We start from the raw sequence: 24,092 nt of genomic DNA on the forward strand, positions 1-24,092 counted from the left end.
CATCCTATAGATACAGAGGAATCTCTCTCACTTTCTCTGAAAGGGTTGCAGCTGGATTACAGACACTGCTGTTATTTGTTGTTTTCATTTACAAATGTGTCGAAACATGATTTTGAAATGGATATTAATAATTTTGAAAAGCATATTGATTGCAAGTAAAGTGTGTTTTAATTCTTTAAGTAACTAAAATGTTTGACATAATATTCCTGTACTTCAGAGTAACAAAGTTGAAGATACAATTAAATTTTATTTTTTTTGTGATGTTTAACAGAGAAAGAGTATTTTCACAGCATTATATTTTTCTGTCTTATTTCTACTAGTTTAACTAATAAAAAGTTGTTTATTTTAAATAAATTTATTTAAAATAAATTTAGGGTCAATATTATTACCATCTTAAGTTTATATATATACATATTTATACACATACTACTAATCAAACCTTTGGGGTCAGTAGGGTTTTTAAATGTTCTACAATAAGCTTATCCTGCTCATTGAAGCAGCATTTATCTCATCAAAAATACAGTGAACTGTGAAATGTTATTGCACAATAAAATAAAAGTTAAAAAATTTATTTAATACTTTATTCCAGTGTTTTTAAAGATAATTTTCAGCTTCATTACTCCAGTCTTCATAGTAACATGATCCTTTAGAAATCACTCTAAAACTAATTATTATTATTCATTCATTCATTCATTCATTTTCTTGTCGGCTTAGTCCCTTTATTAATCCGGGGTCGCCACAGCGGAATGAACCACCAACTTTTCCAGCAAGTTTTTACGCAGCGGATGCCTTTCCAGCCGCAACCCATTTCTGGGAAACATCCACAAACACATTCACACACTACGGACAATTTAGCCTACCCAATTCACCTGTAGCGCATGTTTTTGGACTGTGATGGAAACCGGAGCACCCGGAGGAAACCCACGCAAACGCAGGGAGAACATGCAAACTTCACACAGAAACGCCAACTGAGCCGAGGCTCAAACCAACGACCTTCTTGCTGTGAGGCGACAGCACTACCTTCTGCTCTACTGCTTCGCCCCATTATAATAATAATAATAATAATAACAATAATAATAATAATAATTATTATTATTATTATTATTATTGGTAATAGTAATAAAAACAATAATTTAATTTGAAAGTAAATACAATAGGAAATCAGCAGTTATTCCAAATTTAAATAATTATTTAAATTTTTTTTTACATATATATATTTTTTTAAATAAATGCCACCTTTATGAACAGAAAAAAAAAAACTGACCCCAAAAGTTTGACCGGTGGTGTATAAATAACCCCTTGGACTATATGAACAGAGAGTATTCTGTGGTAAAATAAATTTCCATATTTTAAAGATAGAGTTGGAAACAATGGAATTCAATTCAGTGCTTTTTGTCCAGTTAAACAGTGTACATTAGAGAATTAAAACACTCAGAAATACACTTTGGCACAAACATATAAGGATATGTTTTATGGATGTTTAGATATTTTTACTGGAAAATAAATATTGATTAATCATAGTATTTGAGCTTTGTACAGAACCACGTCAATAAAAAAAACTGTACACGCATGCAAAAACACAATTTCAAATGTTTGTTACTTTCCCAAAGAATATCCAAGAGTTCAAACGTGCAAAAATAAATCATTGACTCTCCTGTGTGATGGAGTTATACGGTGTGTATTCTGCAGGCACTCGAACATCACTCTGAAAAGCCCTTTTGTTGGATTTCTCAGTGCGCAGTAAGGGGGAGGCTTATTTATATTCACAATCAGGAGAAATTAGAGGAAAAGAAGAGATTGCAGGAAAGAACATGATAGGAGAAAAATGAAGGGGACGAGATAATGACTGACTAACTGCACGGGAGCTAATGAAGACAAACGACTACGAAAAAAGCGAGAACAGCCACCAATGTAGATATTCGCAACAGCATAATAAGACCCAGCAGAGCAGAATGGAATAGAATAACTGCAGAAATTCCAGATCAGGCAGCAGGGGTCACTTAAATCACATCAGTCTAGCAAGATGAGCTAAAAATACCCCTTCTGTCGACTGACATCTTGAGCTGCCCTTTGAACTTATTTCCATTTGCAGTTAAAGTCAAAGTTATTAGCCCTCCTGTGAGTTTTTTATTGTTTTTCAAATATTTCCTAAATGATGTTTAACAGAGGAAGGAATTTTCACTGTATTTCCTATATTTTTTTTCTGGAAAAGTTTTATTTGTTTTATTTTGGCTAGAATAAAAGCAGTTTTACATTTTTTAAAAGCATTTATTATTAGCCCCTTATCCATTTTTTTAATAATAAACCTGAAAATAATTTATTAGCAAAAATAATTAAAAATAGCAAAGTTTAACCCTAATACATATATTTTTTAAGGCATGTGAAGGTAAACTTTCAAGCTAATATAAACAATTTGGGCACAATAAATTACACAATTTTGAGCTTTAAAAGGACACCTATTATAAAACATCTATTATGAAAAACTTTTGTAAGCTGTTTGGACAGAACTGTTAGTTTGTATAGTGTTTCCATTGTCACATTTGAGTGACATTAACCCAATTTTATATTTGTATTTTTTATTACAATGAAGACAATACAGTGTAATTTTACATTTGATTACATTTGAATATATTATATCGTCATTTTACACTAACTCAATACTGGTTGAATATCCAGAAAACCATATACACTTTTTCATTTGTATGTTTATTTTGTTATATTCATTTATGCTTGTGATGTGTTTATTATACTTTAGAATAAATACACTCTCACAAAATTATCACAAATTATAAAGTCTTCCCTAATAGTTATTTAAATCCTATGAAATTACATAATATTGTAATATATAATCGCAGAAAAACATTATTGCAATGCTGTGCAGCCCTACTAAACAGGCAAAAAAAAAAGTGTTTTTGTTTTTTACTTGTCTAATGTAAAGTTAACATCCAAAATGCTCTTTTAGGTGTTTCTTTTGTAGCACTTTAGCAATTTGTGCCAACAATTTAGTTACAATAACAATTTTTTAAGGCTGTTCTTTTAAAATTAGATTTTTTTTCTCCCACATTGAGCCATAAATCTTCACTTCAACAGGTCTTAAATATCAAACTTCACAGTTTTATTCATATCTGAATGTATTCTGAAGGTTTCTACAGAGAGGGGTAAAACAGGTGCCCTTTGACAAGATTAATTGTATTTTTTTTATTGCAATGAAGACAATATAGTGTTATTTTGCAACTGATTACATGGTTTGATTGCATTACAATCCAATACTGATGGAATATGCAGAAATCACTGTCCATTTACATCTTTGAGCACACTCTCTACAAAATTATCACAATGTAAAATTATGAAGTTTTTTTTTTTTAAATAAAGTTATTTAAATCATCTTAGAAAATGATATTAATGTCACGATGTACAGAGCAGAAAAACAAATTATTGCAATGTCAGGGTTATTTTTTTTACAATATCATGCAGCCCTACTGCAGGCAAAAACATTGCTTTTTGGCTTTTTATATGAAGGGTTTTTGTTTTTCAGTCTAATGTAAAGTTAACATCCAAAATGCTCTTTTAGGTGTTCCTTTTGTAGCACTTTAGCAATTTGTATCGACAAAATTTACTTACTACCAGGACCATTTATATCAAAGTTGATATTTAGCCACACAATATTGGTGTTTCGTAACATCTAGTTTTTATAAGGTGGGTTGTTAGCCCAACGCCCAACCCCCAACCTGGAGGACCAGGACATACACACATATACTATGGACAATTAAGCTTACCCAATTCACCTACAGCACGTCTTTGAACTGTGGCGGAAACTGGAGCACCCGTGGAAGCTCATGCAAACATAGGAAGAACATGCATACTGCACACAGAAATGCCAACTGACAAAGCCAGGGCTTGAACCAGCGACCTTTTTGCTGTGAGGAGACTTCGCTACCAACTGCGCCACCGTGTCGCCCTGTCGACAAAATTTTGTTACAAAAAAATAGTTTGGTACTTTTAAAGGATGCTGTCTTAAATGCATTTTTTTCTTCTGTACTGAGCTATAAATCACTTCAGCAGGTCTTAAATAGGTTCAAACTTCACAGTTTTATTCATATCTGCATGTATTCTGAAGGCTTCTACAGAGGATGCATAATTTGCCTGATTATACAAACATTTATTCAACAAAAAGTTGTGAAGAAAAAAGGATTTATTTTTTGAAGTGGTGCAGTGGGTAGCACAATCGCCTCACAGCAAGAAGGTTGCTGGTTCGAGCCTTGGCTGGGTCAGTTAGCATTTATGTGTGGATTTTGCACGTTCTTCCCGCGTTAGTGCGAGGTTTCCCCCACAAGTCCAAAGATTTGCGGTACAGGTGAATTGAATAATCTAAATTGACCGTAGTGTATGTGAGTGTGTGCAAGAGTGTATGGGTGTTTCCCAGTGATGGGTTGCAGCTTAAAGGGCATCCGCTGCGTAAAACATATGCTGGATAAGTTAGCGGTTCATTCCGCTGTGGCAACCCCTGATTAATAAAGGGACTAAGCCGGAAAAGAAAATGAATGAATGAATGAATGAATGAAGGAAACAAACCTTTTTTGCTTAAATGCATGCAAATTAATGCATATTTAATAAAAGGATACCTCGTCTGCATATTTAACCTTCCCATTAAAAATATATTAGCAATTCTTAATGTAATCAATCAACGGAAGTAGGATGGTGATGCATTTTTTTTTTACCCTTTTAACCTGCAGTGTCTTAAAGTTAAACAAAAAATTCCGAAAAAAATTCTGCCTTCATTGACTCATTCGTTCATATCATATTCAAGTTTCACACAAAAGAAGATATTTTGAAAAATGCTGGTTACTGCACCCATTGATCTCAAGTCAATTTTTAACCAGCTTCTTTTGTGTCCGACAGAAGAAAGAAACTCGTAAAAGTTACAACCACATTAGGAAGAATAAATGAATTTTCATTTTTATTGAGTGAACTATACCTTTAAGTACCAACCTATGGCAAAGAATGGGTGGAGACAAACAGAAATGGGTGTGGCTTACATAATAAAAGCAACCGCTGCATGTATGCTAAGACGAGTGGGCAGGGCCTGATCTCATCCCTTGTTTCGATTGGATGAGAGAGAGAGCTAAGTTACCATGGAGACTGCATCCTTTGCAGAGCAGAGCCCAGATGGCAGGCTGCCCCGTCCCCCCTCCTCCTCAGCAGGCACACAGGAAGAGCACAGACCTGCAGGACCCATATTGTAAATTGCATGTGACTGCAACACAAAGCCAGCACTCAGCACAGTGCGTACGAGTGTGTGCGTTTGCGTGCTCTATTAGTAGAATGAAGGCAGACCTCTTCAGAAAGCCTGAGGGTGCTGATGCCATCACATGTGATGCTGCAGATTCCCATGCTTTGGTTTTGTAAATAGGCTCTCTGAAGACAACACCACAGACTGCTTTTGGATATAAATAGATGGATACACATAGATGCACACATTATGTGTTGTATTAAGTTGTATTGAGACATTATTCATAGAAAATAATGCACAAAACACACTTTTATCTTTATTTTGTTTGGAGTTTTTAGGCATTTGGATGCATATAAATCAAATCTGAATTTTGGTCTCATTTTGGTCCCTGCATCAAATAAATTTTACAAAAGCATATCACATACAATAAAAGTATCTATTTTAATGTTTTAAATGTGTTTTGTGAAAAAAAAAAAAAAGGGTTAAAACAATGTTTTTTTATGCAAATATTAACCAATATACAGTATTTATTCTGATATGAGCTTATTAAAACATGTAAAAAAATTCATTCATTCATTTTCTTTTCAACTAAGTCCCTTTATTATTCTGGGGCGCCACAGCGGAATGAACCAACAACTTATCCAGCATATGTTTTACGCAGCAAATGCCCTCCCAGCTGCTACCCAACACTGGGAAACATCCATACACACTCATTCTTCTCACACATACACTATGGACTATTTAGCTTACGCAATTCACCTATACCACATGTTTTTGGACTTGTGGGGGAAATCAGATCACCCGGAGGAAACCCATGCGAACACGAAGAGAACATGCAAACTCCATACAGAAATGCTAACTGACCCAGTCGAACCCACTCGAACCAGCGACCTTCTTGCTGTGAGGTGATTGTACTACCCACTTCACCACCGTGACGTTCTCACAATGTGATCATTTAAAATTTTATCATATATTAAATGATCAAAAACTGATAAATGAGTAAAACCAAGTGATTTAAAGGATAGAGGCAAAGCAAAAAGATTTAAAATGACACTTAATATCTATGTTGGTGCTACAACGTGATCTTTTAATATGTCATCAAATGATTCTTGACCTAAATTTGACTTTTTTTTTTTGTATAATTACATTTTTGTCTGTAGCTTCTAATTCATTGTGAGAATGTATAAAAATAAAAATTACAATTAAAGAAGTCAGGTTTTAGAGCACGTTATATATATATATATATATATATATATATATATATATATATATATATATATATATATATATATATATATATATATATATTTGTATTATACTTTACAATTTAGATGCACCATGTTTGACCTTTATATATATATTTTTTAATTTAACATATATCAAAAGTGATCAATTGTGTTTCATAGCATTTTATTTGACAGAATTTTTTATTTTTATTTCACTAAAGCTAAAGAAACACCCAACAAACAAATATTACTATTTGTAATATTAGTTCACGACAAATATATTACTTCTAGGGTAATACCTCATGTAAAGCAGTGGTTCTCAACCAAGGAACCATTAGAAAACCTCCAAACTAGTTTTAAAATTATTATTATTACAAATACTAAAATAAAGCACTAAACTACAAATATATAAAGTCCATTATTAACTTGACATCCCATTTTGATGTTAATATTATAACAACAAAAGTACTAAAGATGCCTATTGTCTCAAATATGCAAGGCTTGCAAGCCTTTAAATATTGTCTTGAATAAGGCAACAAAACACATCTCATGATATAGCATGCATCAGCATTTATCAGGGTCTTTTATTATATCCAATATCCTCTAATATGCAAACAGGGAATATAAACAATTTGTTATTTAATAACTGCCTAGTACGAAAGAACTTTAATACTAACTATAAGAGTGAAAGAGATTTAACTCCAAGCTGCTCTCGTTTTTTTTCCCCTACTAATGAGTGCACTGTACTGAGACTGAACCACAGGGATTTACACCATTTTATAGCTCATTCTTTCTTAATCAGGTCTGTAACAAAGTTCACTAACAACATTCCAGTTGTACTTCACTTACCACCTGTATTTGTAAACTTGTAAGATAAAAATAATTGTTTTCCTGATTTTTACAGAAATTTCTAATTATACAAACCAATTTAATCTGACGTCTAAAGCAGAATGATGTTGAATAGGATATATTTGATTACCATTGTGAATCAGTTTCTGTTTTTAACTTAGTCGAAGGCCAAATACAGGTGATATCCTGAGTTACGCATGACTGTTGTAATATAAGTGAAAGGCTTCACAGGGTCACATCATTTTCACAGTTTTCTGGCAAACATGGACCCGGAAATGACTATGAATGGCCAGCATTGTGCTGTTATCAACTATCAAACTTACTCAGCTTCCTCCCATCCATGTCTGTTTGACCATTTGAGCTGAGTCATTGAAAAAGCAAAACGCCAACATCATCACAGTTACAGATTCCTAAATGCAACATATGCACTTTTCAAACATAATACATCATAATGAGGTTGAAGAACTTACCACAACATCCTGTTGCTTTCGGTGATCAAGAGGAATTAAAGCAAGACATCATTCAAACTCGGTGTGATCTATAAATGAGTAAAAAATAATAATGGGAGTTAATTATTAATTTCGAAGACGAAGATCATGACATTGCTAACAATGTAGGCATAACCCAAGTACAAAAAAGAACCAATAATCAAGAAATGTTTAAAAGAACCAAAGATTAAGAAATGTAACCATCGGTTTGGAAAATAATTTGTTGTTGTTGTGGTAGCCTTAAATTAAAGGGACGGTTCAGCCAAAAATTAAAAAATGTACTCACTATTTACTCACTCTAAAGCTTGAGTTTCATTTGTCCATTGATCACAAAAGAAGATATTTTAAAGAATGTTGGAAACCAGCAACCATTGACACCCATAGTAGGAAAAACAAATACTGTCAAAGTCAATGGCTACTGCTTACTAGAAAATTTTTCTAGATATTTTATTTTGTGATCAATAAAAGAAGAAACTTAAACAGGTTCATGAAAAGTGAAGAGTCATTTTTGGACACACTATCTCTTTTACCATGGTTTTGATACATTAAACATTTTGTAACAGTAAATATTAACTGCATAATATATAATGCCAAATTAAAGTATTTATAAAGATTAAAATTAAACACTATTTACTCTCCCTCAAGTGGTTCCAAACCTTAATGATTTTTATTAATCTGTTAAACACAAAATAAGATTATTTGAAAAATAGCCAAAAATCTGTGACCATTAACTTTCATTGTAGAAAAAATAAATTGAAGTTAAGGGTTACAAGTGTTCAGCTTTCTTCAAAATATATTTTCAGAAGAAAGAAAGTCAGGCCTGTAACAAATAAAGGACGAGTAAACGATGAAATAATTTTGTGTGAACTAGCCCTTAAAACGTTTACTGAAAATATAGCGACATCTCTTGGTCAATTTCGGGAAAAGCCCAAGAGAGCCCTCAAAGAAAACATTTGATTAAAAACTTAAACAAAATGGAACTTAGCCTACATTGTAATAATTTAACAACCTAAGGAAGTTAATGTTAAACTTATAACTCGTTTTACAGACTATTTGCTCACTTTTAAAGAATCTTTTAAATAATATTACTGCGTAAAAATCATGTTTGTGTACATCACAATGTCAATATATTTTAGGTGTAATATAGCTTTAACACATAAAGCACTTCAGGAACATTTGCTAACAAACAATTAAGCCTGTCGAATTAACATCTTAATTTGCTTAAATAACTAAACGAATGCATTGTAAAAATGTAGCACTTGGTTAAATATATTATGTAATATATGTAATGTAATATATTTTACATTAACATTTTCCAATTGCAACATGAAGTGCAATTTTCTCTTCTTTTTTCAATAGTAAACTGAATAATTGGTAAATAAATAAAGTACTTACTACAGATGACATAAAGCATCACCGGTTTGTAGTATCCAGTCTGCAAATGTATTTTTTCAGAGAATTTGAAGTCCCCAAAAGTGCTCATGTCCTTTCCTTTTGTAAAGCTCAAGTTTCCTCCTCGTTTTCCTTCTCCTCTCTCTCTTTCTCTCTCTCTCTCACGCACACACACACACACACACACACACACACACACACACACAGAGAGAGAGAGAGAGAGAGAGAGAGAGAGAGAGAGAGACTTAGAGTTAGAGACAGAGGAAAAAATTTGCATTAAAAATATAGACTGCACAAAAACATCGTTATTTTGTAGTCTAAATGCAACAGGATTACATTACTGCACATAAAAAAGGGTTTAAAAGTATATTTAAACAAGTGAATGTTACATTTTTTAGTCTAGATATTTTAGAACAAAAATCAGCCTTTATTATGAAAGAGCACAGACCGTATGAAAGAAGAGTCTGTACTCTGCAGCTTTTTCCAGGGGGTATTATTTCACTGAGACACCAGCCAAGTGAGATCACACTGTAAACATACACCATCACCCAGACAACATGGCACATTCCCCTCATTTCCATTTTTATCTTGATGAACGAGCAGGGAAGGGAGAGAATGTATTACATTCAAACTGCAGCAGACGTGCAGAACACATAGTACTTTACAATAACTAGAATCAGGACTGAATAGTGACATCAATACCATCTGTCCAGGACTGCCATATAATCTTCAGGATAGCCAAACAGTTTTTCATGCTACAGTGAAACTACTTAGCCTACTGGTTTTTCTTTCATTGGCAACTTAATACTGAAGTAGTGGCCTACTTGTCTTAATTTTGAATGGTACAGCTATAATGCTAGAACTTTAAATTCAAGAAAATACTATTACTTTTAATATAAAATTTATTTGAAAAACCAATGTCTTTAAAAAACTTTTTTTTACATCATGATTATTTATAGCTAGCTAGCTAGCTAGATAGATATTCACATATGGACCCTGAGCATGTATCAACACCGCCACCACATTTGTACATTGCTCCCAGGACAAATGTCATTTAACCACACTAGTCACGACTAAGACCAATGTTAAGATGCTGGACTTTAGCGCTGTGTACAGTTGTAAAACAAAGCACAAAGACAAAACATTTCATAGGAAAGATTTCTTTTTTTTTATTATTATTATTTTTTTTACATTTTTGTATGTTACAAACTTTTGTGCTAAACAAATATTGATGATAATACAGTCTCTTGCATTGACCATATGGCAAAGTAACACCAACTCGCACTAAATATTCGGCTTACGCTAGTTTTGTTGAATAAAACCAGCAAACAATGTAAATGAAATTTGGCAACAAGATGCTGTGGTACTATAAATTTATATTACTGTCGGCTAAGTGAACGAGTCGTTCATAACGGGGATTTATTCACAAATAAAATGCTCGCTCCTTTAGAATGAGAAGTAAAAGCAGGAGAGGAGGTGTGTTTCAGGACACGCATTAGATCAAATTTAACAGGGAGGGAGTATAATACATTTTCATGCACACAAACACAAGCTCGTCGTCAGCAATACCCGTTTGATCACTTATCCATTGATGTAGAAAAGTGACGTAAAATTATAATTTTCATATATTTCATAATCAGGAAAATTCCCAATCATAGATATTATGTACAGTTGAAGTCAGAATTATTAGCCCCCTTCGATTTTTTTTCTTCTTTTTGAAATATTTTCCAAATTATGTTTAACAGAGCAAGGAAATATTCACAGTATGTCTGATAATATTTTTTCTTCTGGAGAAAGTCTTATTTGTTTTATTTCGACAAGAATAAAAGCAGTTTTTAATTTTTTATGAACCATTTTAGGGACAAAATTATTAGCCCCTTTAAGCTATATTTTTTCTCGATAATCTACAGAACAAACCACTGTTATACAATAACTTGCCTAATTCCCCTAACCTGCCTAGTTAACTTAATTAACCTAATTAAGCCTTTAAATGTCACTTTGAGCTGTATAGAAGTGTCTTGAAAAAAATCTAGTAAAATATTATTTACAGTCATCATGGTAAAGATAAAATAAATCAGTTATTAGAAATGAGTTATTAATATTATTATGTTTAGAAATGTGCTGAAAAAAATCTTCTCTCTGTTAAACAGAAATTGGGGAAAAAATAAACAAGCGGTCTAAAAATTTAGGGGTGCTAATAATTCTGACTTCAACTGTATATGTGTGTATTTCTGTGCCTTGGTTCCACAATCATTTCAAAGGAGCCCTACCCTGTACTAAAATGGCAGCTCTATTGACGCATTCCTTCCATTAGACAACAATAGCGTAGGTGACATATAATATAAATATCTATGATAGATAGGTAGCTAGCTAGCCAGATATAGAAAGCTAGAGATAGATAGAAATAAGTTAGATTTTATTGTAAATAACTTTTAAAGTACCTGAAATTATTTTAAAATTGACTGAAATTATTTATCATGCGACCCCTTTGGAAGTTTTCAAAATCTCCCTATTCAGTTTGATAGAGCGCTTGGACCCGAAAGCCAATACGCAAGACGTCACACTTGACAAGCGGCTATAACACATGAAGTGTCCAGCAGAAGACTTTGGGGAAAAAAAACAAACAAAAAAACTCACAAACCAATAAGTTCAAAGGTGGTATCCACACTTTATTACATAAAAATAAAAGACAGACATCAAGACAATGACAAAAATAAAATGCATTTTAGTTGCTAAAATTCAATGTTGCGAACCAATAAAATCAGCCTGTTAGAAATAACAATGCTGAACTAAAAACCAATAAAACATTGCCATGACAACTTCAGCATGTATTTTTGCATAAGAACACAAAAGGCATCTAGAGTATTGTAAGACAAGTTCCCATTTGCCCACATTCCTAATATCCTTCACGGCAGCGTAAAATCTTTAAAAAGTTTAAACCTAACCAACAGTCCCTGCCCGGTTTCTCTCCCCAAAGCGTCGAAAGAAAGACACAAGTCCTGAGCCTTCCTGTCTCTTATCTGGAGGAACTTCCGTTCCAATGCGTCTCTGAAAGATTTGTCCCAGTTTAAAGTTCGGTGCTCTCTCTTTTTCATCAGTGAGAGAAGCAGACCTCGGAAACATCCCTTGTGCAGGAGTTCGCTTTGAAGGACAGTCTGGTAATGAGGATGAAGCAGCAGATTTATGGGAGAACGAAGGCTTGTCCCGTACAGGTGTGTCAGGTAACGCCCAAACTCCATCATCAAGAATGTCCACCCTAGAGATGGAGAAGGAGTGTCTGCGGTGCGGAGTGTCCCGGGGAGAGACACGAGGGCTGAGGATGGTCCATGGGGAGCCAAGACCTCCTAGTCCAGTCTGCAAGGCCAGATCCACCTCTTTGATATCCCTCTGTCGAGGTGTGGAGGTGCAGACAATTCTGGAACGATCAGGTGTAGACAATTCATTTAAGCCGCAATCCTGAATGCGGAAGACTTTGCCAGAGAGATCGGGCATTTTATCTGCTTCCTCAATTTTCTCTTTGTCTTCCTCTTTATTCAAATCTTCAACCTCCTCTACTTCTTTTTTATCCACTACTCCATCTTCAAGTTTTTGTTTGATCGAGGTGTTGCTTCCTTCATCTTGTTTACGATCACTGCTTTCAGGAATCGGTTCGTCATCAATGCACTGTCCTCTTTTGGATGCGGCACGTGCCCGTTGAACATCATTAATGACACAAGGTGGAAGCTCCTCCTGGCAGATGTTCTCTGGTTCCTCCACTCTTGGAATCTCAAATTTCTCCTCATTGCTATCGATAGGGCTGTCCAGGTTCTCATTGTCCTCACGCTTCTCAACCTGAGGACGAATGTTCTTGACGAGGCTGTTTGCGACTGATGTGGGTCCACCAGGCCTCCTGCGGGAAGGACGTTGCTTGAGAAAGCTGGTCAGGACAGATTCTAGAGTGGAGTTGTCATTGTTCCCATCCTGAGTGGAGCATGAGCCAGTGGATCGACGCTTGGCAGTTTTGGTCAGTATTTCTCTCTCTCTTTGTTGCCGCTTGCGAGTTTCAGCTGCCTCTCGATCACGGTTTTCCTGCAGGACATAGAAGATGGTATGGGGGATTGCTTAAACAATATATGTTACCTTTTTTTTCTTTCATTCATGGAGCCCAATAAAGAACAAAGAACACTTAATATTTTTTATATTTAAATTATATAATATTCAAACATTTTCACAAATTATAAACTATATACGACCTTAGGTTGTGTCATTGGCTGTTTCTCAATTCCAAGAACGCAGAGAATGGACTTGCGTTCTTGTGAAGACCTTTCTTGCCAGGTCACCTCGGTAGAACAAACTCGGTTAAACGCAAGAACAGAGAACGGGTCCTGTGAGAAATAAGATGCTGCGTCCTTTCTGATGGTCACATGACCTTCAAACATTTTTAATGGAAAATTATTTAAACATTACAGCATTCATACAACGATTTATTGTTTTTCCCCTTTTCAAAAAATATACTATGCATAAAGACTTTACAAATATACGTTGCACAATACAAATAAAACTGATTTTGATACGAATTTCAGCAAATACACACCCTTAATGTGTTTATTCCTTTATAAAGATTTTTATAGTAATACTTATATTCAAAGTCTCATTTTGGGAAAAATAAGTTATATCTCTGAACTTTATTAATAAACCTATATAAAATGCTACGCTTCCCACCTCCAGTCGCAATGACTTCTGGGACTTCTAGAGCGAGTTTGGTGCTCAAGTCTGAATCTATGTTTCCAAAATATCAAGAACACATCTGGGAAGTTTTACGCGTCCTCCGTTCTTGTGGTCTTGAGTATTGGAACTGAACACAAGGACACAAGATCGCTGAAGAATGCATATTGAGAAACAGCCTTTAACATTTGCACACAGCCTCCAAAACTTTCATTGATCAAAAAAAGTTAATTCTTATCAGCTAAATTTTTTCCATTTTTGCATCTACAGTATGTAGAAAGCGCATTTTGACAATTCAGAGCCAGAATCCATAAATCTAAAAAATGCTGTCACTCGGAGCGTTGAGCGTTTTGCAAAAAGCAAAGTGCGTGATATAAAGACAGATTGTCTTTAAAAAAAAAAAGCATTTGAAAATGTTCATTGTGCAATGACCTTAACACTTAAGCGCAGTCATATACACAGCCTTTGAAAGCACACTCCATTTGATTTGTAAGTGTATGTACACAAGCAGCTGATGCATAAAATTACACAACTTTGTTTACTCCTACATATCTGGGTATTTATGCAGGAACAAAACTATTCTAAATTAGTTTGTAACAATTAAAAATCAATTAACATTTAACAATTATTAAATCTTTGTAACATTTTAGGCTACAGTTACATGTTGTACTTTGCATAATCTCTTATCCATGTAGGGCTCAACTGTTGCTTTATCTTATGAAACAGCACAACAAATTACAAAAAAAATAATAAAATCTATGAATTAAATGTAATTTAAAAATAAATGTTCGATGCAGTTACAAATAGTGGCTGTTAGGCTTAAAGTTATTTAAAATTGTCAAACGGAAAAAAAAAAAAACTGAAATATGGGTTACTCCATTAAATAGGCATCACAAATTATATCACACTCATCACACTGAACATTTTTGCCCACAAATAATTGTTTTAATTTTTACAAAGACAATACTTAATGTCTAAGGGCTAAGAAAACAAAACAATTTGGGTGCAAAAATAATATAATAAAGCGTTGTGTGATACATTTTGATTAATTTCAATCAAAAATACATTTGGGTGAACAGCAGGTATGTAATCCAAGTAGTTGAACTGTGCAACGAAACATGCTCTCTTAGGAAAACATGATATTTTACCTGTGCAGCTCTCTCAAACCTCTCACAGAAGGAATGAAAGATAGAGCAACACTCCTCCAGCTTGAATGTGGCCGCATCTTCACAGAAATACTCAGCCACTGAGGTGCTGATGGCTTCCAGTTCCTGAAGAGAAGCCTCCACATCCATAAGCCGAGTGTCTGCCATCTGTACAACAGCAGACGTAGCAGGAATTATCCGTATACTTGGAATAATATTTATTTTTTTCCACAAAGCAAATCAAACACCTGATTTTACACTGCAAACCCAAAATATATCTTACACGTAGAAATGCTTCCATCTGATGTAGTAGATCCGGCTGTTTGCTAGCGTCCATTTTTGCTTCTTTAATTTTCTCCAACTCCCTTTGAAAGTCCATTTCCACTTCCTGCTTTTGAATCCTGAATAGAAAAAATGAACAAAGTCATTTTTACTCCAGAAAAAAAAAACTTCTACATATTACAAAAAATATGTAATAACCTGGCAGCAATTCCAATGTGTTGAAGCTGATCAGTAAAGTGCAACAAAGCTTCATCGATTTGTTGGGCTTGCTGAAAACAAATAGCCAAAAAGAATCTAATCAACATCTGGTAATTAATAAAGTCCAAAAAGAGCATTCACGTAATTTACCATGGTAACGTAGTGCATAAGGTTCATGCCAGGTTTATTTGCTTTAGTGTCCACCAGTTTGAGCAATGATGCCATCCTGAAACCGATAGCGCTACCTGCATATCCACCCTAAAATGAGAGAGTTGTTTTTCTGTTCCAGCTGTATTAAACACTCGGGAAAAGTGTATTTATTTAATAACAGACCATGTGACACTCACCGCATTCATGTAGTTTCCAGCCTTCAGCACCAGTCTAATGATTGAATGTAGGTCATCACATGCCAGCAACTCTGGTATTAGTAAGATTTAGATTTTTTTAAACACTTATTTAGCAAAATTATGAAAAAAAAAAATAATTGAGTCACAGTAAAGACATTAATCAAAGTAAATATAAAAGGAAGACAAATTAAACTTTGTGTTCATAGAAATAATACAAATAAAGATATACATATAAAGAATAGAATCAATATAAATATATAGAATATAAAAAAAAATGTTTCATGAACACTAAATCAGCATGTTCACAAATATAAACATTTTGTTTTGTTTTTAAATCAATTGAGTACACTCTAAAAATGTATGTTTGTTCAAACTACTTTCATTAAAAGGCACCTAAGATGAAAATCAACTTTTGCAAGCTGCTTGGACAGAAATGTGTGTAGATATATTGTATTGTATTGGAGTGATATGAACACAAAAAGTCTCTTTTTTTTATTTACTGATGTCAAAATAGGTTCCAAATCCCAGTGATTTTGAGGCCCTCCGCAACGTGATGTTAAAGTACGCTTTTTCCTCTCCACCGAATTGATTGACAGGTGCCATGTCCGTAATTGGTGTCTCCGTAATAACATGTATACACATGTCCACAGAACATTTTTTGCAAATAAACTGGGATTAAAATATATGTTACAACTCTCTGTGATCAGCTGCACCTCAATAATTAATGTTAAAACATTTTTAAAACAGAGGATGTTTGTAATAAAGACAGTAAAACCCGCTATAATAACCATGGCCACATGGTGTCAGTAAACGTGCATATGTGTGTGTGCACTTGTACTGGTTTTGTGTGTGACTCATTACAAAAATCTTATATTACATCTTGTAAAAGAGGTAGAATAGGTGCCCTTTGAAATAAGATGAAACTATTTTTATATATTTTTTGGAGAGAACTTCGTTGTTTTATGTTTAATACACTTAAATAAGTTTACTTAATTTCTTCTGTTCAAAATAACTGTTCAAAACTGTTCAAAATAGAATAAATAATGTGTTGTGAATCTAATAGATATTTTACAATGATTACAAACTGCCTTGCAAAATGAAGAATGTTTCAGATGTCATTTTATTTTTAATTCCTGATTTAAATAGAAAATTGACAAATTTGTACAGTTTAAAAATTTACATTATCACTAAAATTTACAATAAATTTTTTTGTGAAAACTGAAGAATGTTTACAGGTGGTGGTCATTTGGAATTTTGCATTCCTGTGTGTGTGTGTGTGTGTGTGTGTGTGTATTGTTAATAAGTTTTATAATCTTATATACTTTTTATTGTTCAATACAAGTAAAAAAGGTACCATTAGCAGCGGTTGTCATGACAGCAATGGAGTGCTTGATCTCCTCTATAAAGGGGAAAAACTCTTCTCTGAGAAGTAAGCTCTTTAATCTTACTTTATACCTAAAAAACAAACAACAGTTAAAGAATTAATAGCCATTTTTAAACCAAAACCATTTCCAGTTTTAACACACTGGAACAACATGTAACACTACATATTTCCCAAGAACAGCATCAATTTTTAACTATTTTGAATCATAGAATTATACAGTCTGTAGAAAATATATACTGTATATGGCACATTGGCTGCTGTTTCCATGTGCTACTATACACATCACACCGGAATGATCAAACTTAATCCAAAAACATTCAAGTGCAAGTTGATTGTGAAATCAGCAGATGATTTTACTAAAACAATACAGAGAGATGAAGGTCTCACACAACACATTAAAATATGACCATAGGTTAATAAAACTTCAAGTTCTTTGGGAATTTACTGTAAATCTTGGCAGTTTTAACAATAAAAGGTTGAGCAGTGTTGTGGTAATCTTAGGAAATTAAACTAAATGTGGCATCTATATATATATATATATATATATATATATATATATATATATATATATATATATATATATATATATGCACACCTATATTTTGAACCATGTCAAAAAAACTCACCCTGGCACTTGAACCAGCATCACCATGAAACGGTCAGCGTCATTTAGTGCTGACAAATCCCCATTGAATGACATCAGCTTCTTTGTCTAGAGTGTGTAGATATACAGTTGAAGTCAGAATTATTAGCCCCCCTGTTTATTTTTCCCCCATTTTCTGCTTAACGGAGAGAACATTTTTTCAACACATTTTTAAACATAATTGTTTTAACAAATAATTTCTAATAACTGATTTATTTGATCTTTGCCATGAGGACAGTAAATAATAAATAATATTTGACTAGATATTTTTCAAGACACTTCTATACAGCTTTTAAAGGCTTAACTAGGCTAATTAGTTTACCTAGGCAGGTTAGTATAATTAGGGAAGTTATTGTATAACGACGGCTTGTTCTGTAGACTACCGGGCAAAAAAATTGCTTAAAGTGGCTAATAATTTTGACCTTTAAATGGTTCTTAAAAATTAAAAACTGCTTTTATTCTAGCCAAAATAAAACAAATAAAGGCTTGTTTACCTCCACATCATCAGGCAACAGCTTATTAAGCTCTCTCAGTTTACCAGAAGCAAAGCACATGTTTCCGTTCCTAACAGCCTCCACAATGTCCTTTGGTGTCCTGTAAAGTGCATCAAAACACAGATGACATGCTTTTCAATGGCAAATTTGAGTGCTATTGCTGGGAGTTTTTGAAACAGAACAATAAACTACTTAAACCAACTCTAATTCCATATATTTTACTGACAGCACTACATAAATGAACACAACTGTGAAAGTGTCTCAAAAACTATAGCACAGGATCTGTTCAGGAATAAAAGTTTGCAATGTTTTTAGAAATATTTTATTAGAAATAAAGAAAATCATGAACATTTCATACATTACCTTTTAAATTGTTTGAGTAGAATACCAATATTCATACTTTTTTTAGAGTTGAGAATTGATACCTACAAAACAAAAACAAAACAAACATATATCAACTTCTAAGCTAGGAAAAGGGCAAGTCCTTTATATTCGTTAAGAGCAACTTAACAATGTCAAACAAATGTCTACATTTTCCATAATAGTTCACCATTTCATAGCTTAACTTTATCACATGCTTCTTTAAATAGACATGTATCAACAGTCCATACTAGCACAAACATCATCAGATCACATTTTTCTATGTGATAACTGTAAAATATAAAAGATAAGGTGTCTTCTTGGACTGAAATTATGGAGAGTGCATTGGTTACTGATGATTACTTCTCAATGTTACAAGGAAAATTGAACAAAAAAAAGAATTAAATATAGAGATTGGGAGTGTATCACTACAGTGCAATGCATTCTGGGAATTTGAAACATAGGAACCTGATCTCTATAGGTGTACTGTATTATATTTACAATAAATGGCAATAAATGGATGCGCTCACACTGCAATCAATGGAGAAAATTATACATGGAAATGTTTTCTTGCAGCAGCTCATTGACACCCTGTCATTCACAGATAAGCTGGTTTATTTATTTGACCTTCTTCCTCTGCATCAGTGCTCGGCTTTCTAGTTCGACTGGACATTGTATGGAATGACTATTTTCAGCATCTCAGACAAAAAAGGACATTTATAAAGAGATCTACATGTTAGTTAATTATATTCTGTCTTTGCAATGTATTTTTAACAAGTATTACTATAAAACGGTGACTCTGTGGTGATTTGCATTGGTTTACATTGTGCACTCCTGAGCATGTCCGAATACATGGCGGAACGCAACTCGCCGTCATGTAAATTCCCATTCTCTATTGTTTTTAGAATTCCAGAGAACCTGATGCTGCATATACTAAAAAATGAATTATAGTAAGACTGAACCCAAAAAGACCTTTCTGTATGGTATAAAAGTCCTTTTGAAAGAATAATAAGAAAGTGTTTATTAAGGATTAAAAACAATTTCTGAAACCCTTGCTAATATAAATCTCTCAATTTAGGTTGTACAAAGGGTGATGAATATATTTTTTTCAAAACAAATAAGAAGAATTTTTTTTTTTTTTTGAACACAACATGGATGCAAAATACAAAAAAGAAAAAAAAAGAATATAAATTACAGAAGTTGCTGAGACTTACTTCAGCATGTTGATTTACAACTGAAATTAAAGCTTAATTTTTTTAAATAATTATTTCCCCTATTTATTAACTTGTTCACTAAAATATCCAATAGTTCACCTAAAAAAAGAAAGATTTTCAACAGGGATGCTCCGATCGATTGGCCGAAGATCGGACCGATAATCACATTAAATTACTCAATCGCTACTCGCCAATCTGGCCGATCTCTTGAAACGATTGCAGGTGTTTGTTATCCAGTGACCCATCTAGTGTCTCATCCAATCTTATGACCTCTCCCAGAAGCTTCACAAGTCTCCCCATATTCATGGTAGCTCCATGATCCCCAAAATTTAAAATACCCGTAAATCATGGTGACGAGAGTGAATAAGCAAGAGAACAGATCGCGAGAGGCACAGTGATGGTCTAAGCATTAAATTTCTTATGCTAAATTAATAGATCAGTAAAGCCAATGCTAGACATTTGCAGTGTTTCTAAATTGCATTTTGTCATTTTTCTTACCAGCTTTTTTATCTGTGTTTATTATTTTCTGTAAAGCTGCTTCTGACCATGACATGTTCACACCTAAATGGTTAAAAGAGATGCGTTTAAGGCATTATATACAGCATCCTTAATTTATTCTTTTTGGTAGGGAGAGCTCTCCACTTACATGTGCTTTATGTATTATAAAGCTTGAAGAATTAGAATGTACTTGGTATCAGCTGCAAAAATCCTGATCGGAGCATTCCTAATTTTCATGTCAAATTCTTTGGATGGTCCCACACACAAGGATTAACATTAGGCTGTTTGTTGCATCCAAAAAGGACGAAAACACCCAGAATAAAATTATAATTTAATCAGTTTTTATAGTTGACACCTTGTTGTGCTTTGAGCTATTAATATGGCCTCAGGAAAAAGAGGGTTAAATGGAAATGTGATAAAGTTGCTCTTTCCTTTCACTCGTTCTCAGAAGACAGTATATCCAATACTTGAGCTTTATCAGAGCTGGAAATCACCTCTCCAGATCAATAGATTGAACATTTGAAAGGTGAGATACCCAACAGAGTAATAGATTGAGTTGATATAGGCCACTAGCGAGTACTAGATGCCATGTTTAATTTATCCTGCACTTACAAACTTAATAAATAAGAGATGACATCTGAGCTGCCTTTCAATCTTTCAGTACAGTCCCAACCAAAGGGCCTGGAAAATACAGCTGTAGATATACATGGCATGGCAAATTCTTTAGCTTTACAACAAAGCAATGGCACTTACGTTTTCAGATTCTGCAGCAATTTGCGAAAGGCCCCACACACTTTTTCGGACCGTCCCACCCTTGCGGATCAAACCGTGGTGCTCATTGTGGCTGAAAAGCTCCTCCATACGCTTAGTGTCCAGCTCAAAGTTCTCAAGGTTGCGGTGGGCTGTCCAGACATTGCGCTTGCCTAATACACTATGCCTAGGGATGGCGTCCCAGTTGAAGTTACGCATTCTGGAGCGCCGCTGGACAGTCCGGGTGAAGGGGTCCCCCATGAGTGAAGGAGGTGGGGGTGGTGGAGGTGGAGGTAGAAATAGTGGTGGTGGTGGTGGTGGTGGTGGAGGGGGAGGTGGAGGGCCCAGGGGAGGAAGCTGGACAGGACGTCTGAATGGTGAGGTTTCATTTTGAAAGCACCTGGAGGGATCGTGAAGATCAGGAGGTAGAGATGCTGTGGTTACAACTGATGCGCCATCCATTGGAGGACACAATGTGGATATATAGTGGACTTAATTCCAGTTCACTGGAGGGATCTGATAGAAATACAGATATACAAGCATAAAAAGAAGGAATCCAAGCCATCCAAATTTTTTTACCATCAGTAACATTTACCTAGTAAAGGCAAACTGTGTATTGTAACAGTGTGTCCACAACCGTGGTTTGGTTTTCTTAGTTAATTTGGCTGGGACAAAAATTAGTTTGCTACAGTATATGACTTATATTTTTCAATAGAACGAAACAAACAACGCAAAGCAACATTGGGTTAAATGCTTGTTTTAGGTGCATAGTTTGTGCATATGATGTTTTTAACATCTGAAAATTATTATAAAACATCTTCAGTCAAAACAGAAATTAATATTTTGCGTTCTTTGTATATTTCTGTCAAACTATGCCAGAGTAACCACGCCAGTTGAGTGTGAACTTTTTACATCTATGCATGAAGAGTTCAGATGCAAAAACCTCTAAATGCCACCTAAACTTTTCTTCTACAATTGAGCATTTTGTCAGGCTCTTTTGGGTTGGTTTAGTAAATTTACTTTTGTGTCAATGAATAGGGTTTTTACATCATCTGTAAAGTGAAATAAATAAAAATAAAAATAGGAGGTTGAGAAAACTGCTCATTTTTAAAGGACATTTTAAATGGCTTTTAGAAATTTTTGCATCTGAACTTTTCACAAACAAATATACCCAATGTTAAAACGAACAGGTATAGCAAGTTGCTTATTTGAAAAAGGTAGCTATGCGAGCCAACCAAGATAATTCTTTACAATACCAATTTGCCTAGGAACTTCAACAGGCAGATAAACAAACCATTTCATTAAAACGATCAAGCATAGAGACTACTTTGCATATCACACATACTTTGATCTCCTTATTTTTTTATTTTACTGACTGTGTAATGCTTAAACCTGCAATGGAAGCTACATTTCCAACATTTAAAGCTATACTTTTAACACCCCTTTAGAAAAAATTAATATAAAATTACTTGAATTTGAATGTTTTCTACTACAACTGTTTTACAAGCTCTCAACTTTTAAGGCTCAGTATTTATTGGTTTCTATTGTGCTTTTGGGATATTTCTTCAAGTGTAACTTAAATTTAAATAGAAGGCAATAAATTACAAGTAGAGGTAAACAGGGACCACTAGTTCTTTTTAAAACCAACAAAACAGGCATTATAAATTAAGCAGTGGTAACTACACCTACACATTTGGTAATTTATTAATATATACATAATTAGTATAGCTGGTTGACATTAATTTAAAATATTTATATATATAAGACATACATATATTATGTTTACATAATTACACTGTGTACTACTTAATCTAACGTTACAGCAATTCAAAATGCACATTTACAGAACATGCAGAGCAACAAATACATTTAGATCTCTACATTATTCGACTTTTTAAAAAACAAAAAGGTTAACAAGGATCAACAGTTCAGAGCCCAGATGGATCAAAATAATGGTGAAAATACATTGTCATCAGTAATGCATAACACAAACAAGTAATTAAAAGACAACTAAATATTTAAACACTATGTCAAAGCCACAGAAAGTGGCAAAAGTAATTTGTTTTCCAATATACGTACCGGTGGACAAATAATATCAGGTTGACTGCTGGTGAACGCTCAATGAACCGACGTCCATGCCGGAGAAAGTCAACAGATAATCCACATGTCAAACGCCATCAACTTCCAGCACGAGCACTTTAAAGGATGGGAGCAGCCACACCCCCTCACGCGCGCTCACGAGCCGCATCCTGCCCTTACCTGAGCAACTCACACCTTTGCTGTTACTTAAAATACTTTCGGAAGCAAAAAACATAAAGAATAGTTAAAGATGGAAACTACACGCTGGGTCATTAGCCTATGTACATTTTTTTTAGTATCAGATCTCGCGACCACAGTTTGAATTGTAACGGTCTTAACTGACAAAGAAAGCCCTGCTTACATTTAACGTTAAAGGTAAGACGTCGGGTCATTTTTATTTATAAAACGCTATGTATACATTCAAAAACGTTATTAGGTCGTTATTAGTTTATTAGATCCTCTATTGTCTTTGTGGTTAATATAGATATGTTTTATTGTAGTAATAGATACACATTTGGTTATCGACGGTTAACGGGATAGTCAAAAGTAGCTTGAAAACGACCATTTAAGTTACTTCACACTCGAGTAGTTCCAGACCTTTATGAGTTTATTATTTCCTGTTAAATAAATTAAGTAACTTTGAATACTTTCTTTTGAAAACTCTTAGCCATTGAATTTAATATTATTTTGTGTTCAACAGAAGAAACATTCAAACAGGCCTTGAACAAGTGGAGGGTGAGAAAATGATAGAATTTTCATTTTTGGGGTGAGCTATCCTTTTAATAATGAATTTCATTATTACTTTCTAA

At 34.0% G+C, this 24,092-nt stretch overlaps 2 protein-coding genes and 1 long non-coding RNA gene across 11 annotated transcripts in view; 1 reads left to right on the forward strand and 2 right to left on the reverse strand.

Annotated features, from left to right (window-relative positions):
* The window catches only part of trim3b (tripartite motif containing 3b), a 63,881-nt gene extending 54,228 nt beyond the window's left edge, over positions 1-9,653 (reverse strand). For 4 of the 6 annotated variants that reach the window (XR_015500425.1, XR_015500426.1, XR_015500427.1 and 1 more), the window contains exons 1-2: positions 9,189-9,348; positions 7,776-7,843 (exon numbers count right to left, since the gene is read on the reverse strand). The gene's annotated coding sequence lies outside the window, so the exon portion shown is untranslated. 6 annotated transcript variants of the gene reach the window in all.
* A 2,176-nt stretch (positions 9,654-11,829) lies between these two features.
* Positions 11,830-23,376, reverse strand: fhdc3 (FH2 domain containing 3). The gene is given in 12 exon segments (NM_001077716.3): positions 11,830-13,253; positions 15,038-15,202; positions 15,318-15,435; positions 15,515-15,585; positions 15,665-15,772; positions 15,862-15,932; positions 17,216-17,316; positions 17,872-17,957; positions 18,383-18,482; positions 18,746-18,807; positions 21,208-21,720; positions 23,284-23,376. Coding segments are annotated over 11 exon segments (2,469 nt in total). The 5' UTR covers positions 21,667-21,720; positions 23,284-23,376; the 3' UTR covers positions 11,830-12,125.
* The window catches only part of LOC141376383 (uncharacterized), a 51,286-nt gene continuing 50,560 nt past the window's right edge, over positions 23,367-24,092 (forward strand). For all 4 annotated transcript variants that reach the window (XR_015501171.1, XR_015501172.1, XR_015501170.1 and 1 more), the window contains exons 1-2: positions 23,367-23,658; positions 23,984-24,049. This is a non-coding gene — a long non-coding RNA (uncharacterized LOC141376383). The remainder of the gene's footprint in view (positions 23,659-23,983; positions 24,050-24,092) is intronic.

This window comes from Danio rerio, chromosome 10 (assembly GCF_052040795.2).
Source record: "Danio rerio strain M-AB ecotype USA chromosome 10, GRCz13ab, whole genome shotgun sequence".
Lineage (NCBI taxonomy): Eukaryota > Metazoa > Chordata > Actinopteri > Cypriniformes > Danionidae > Danio > Danio rerio.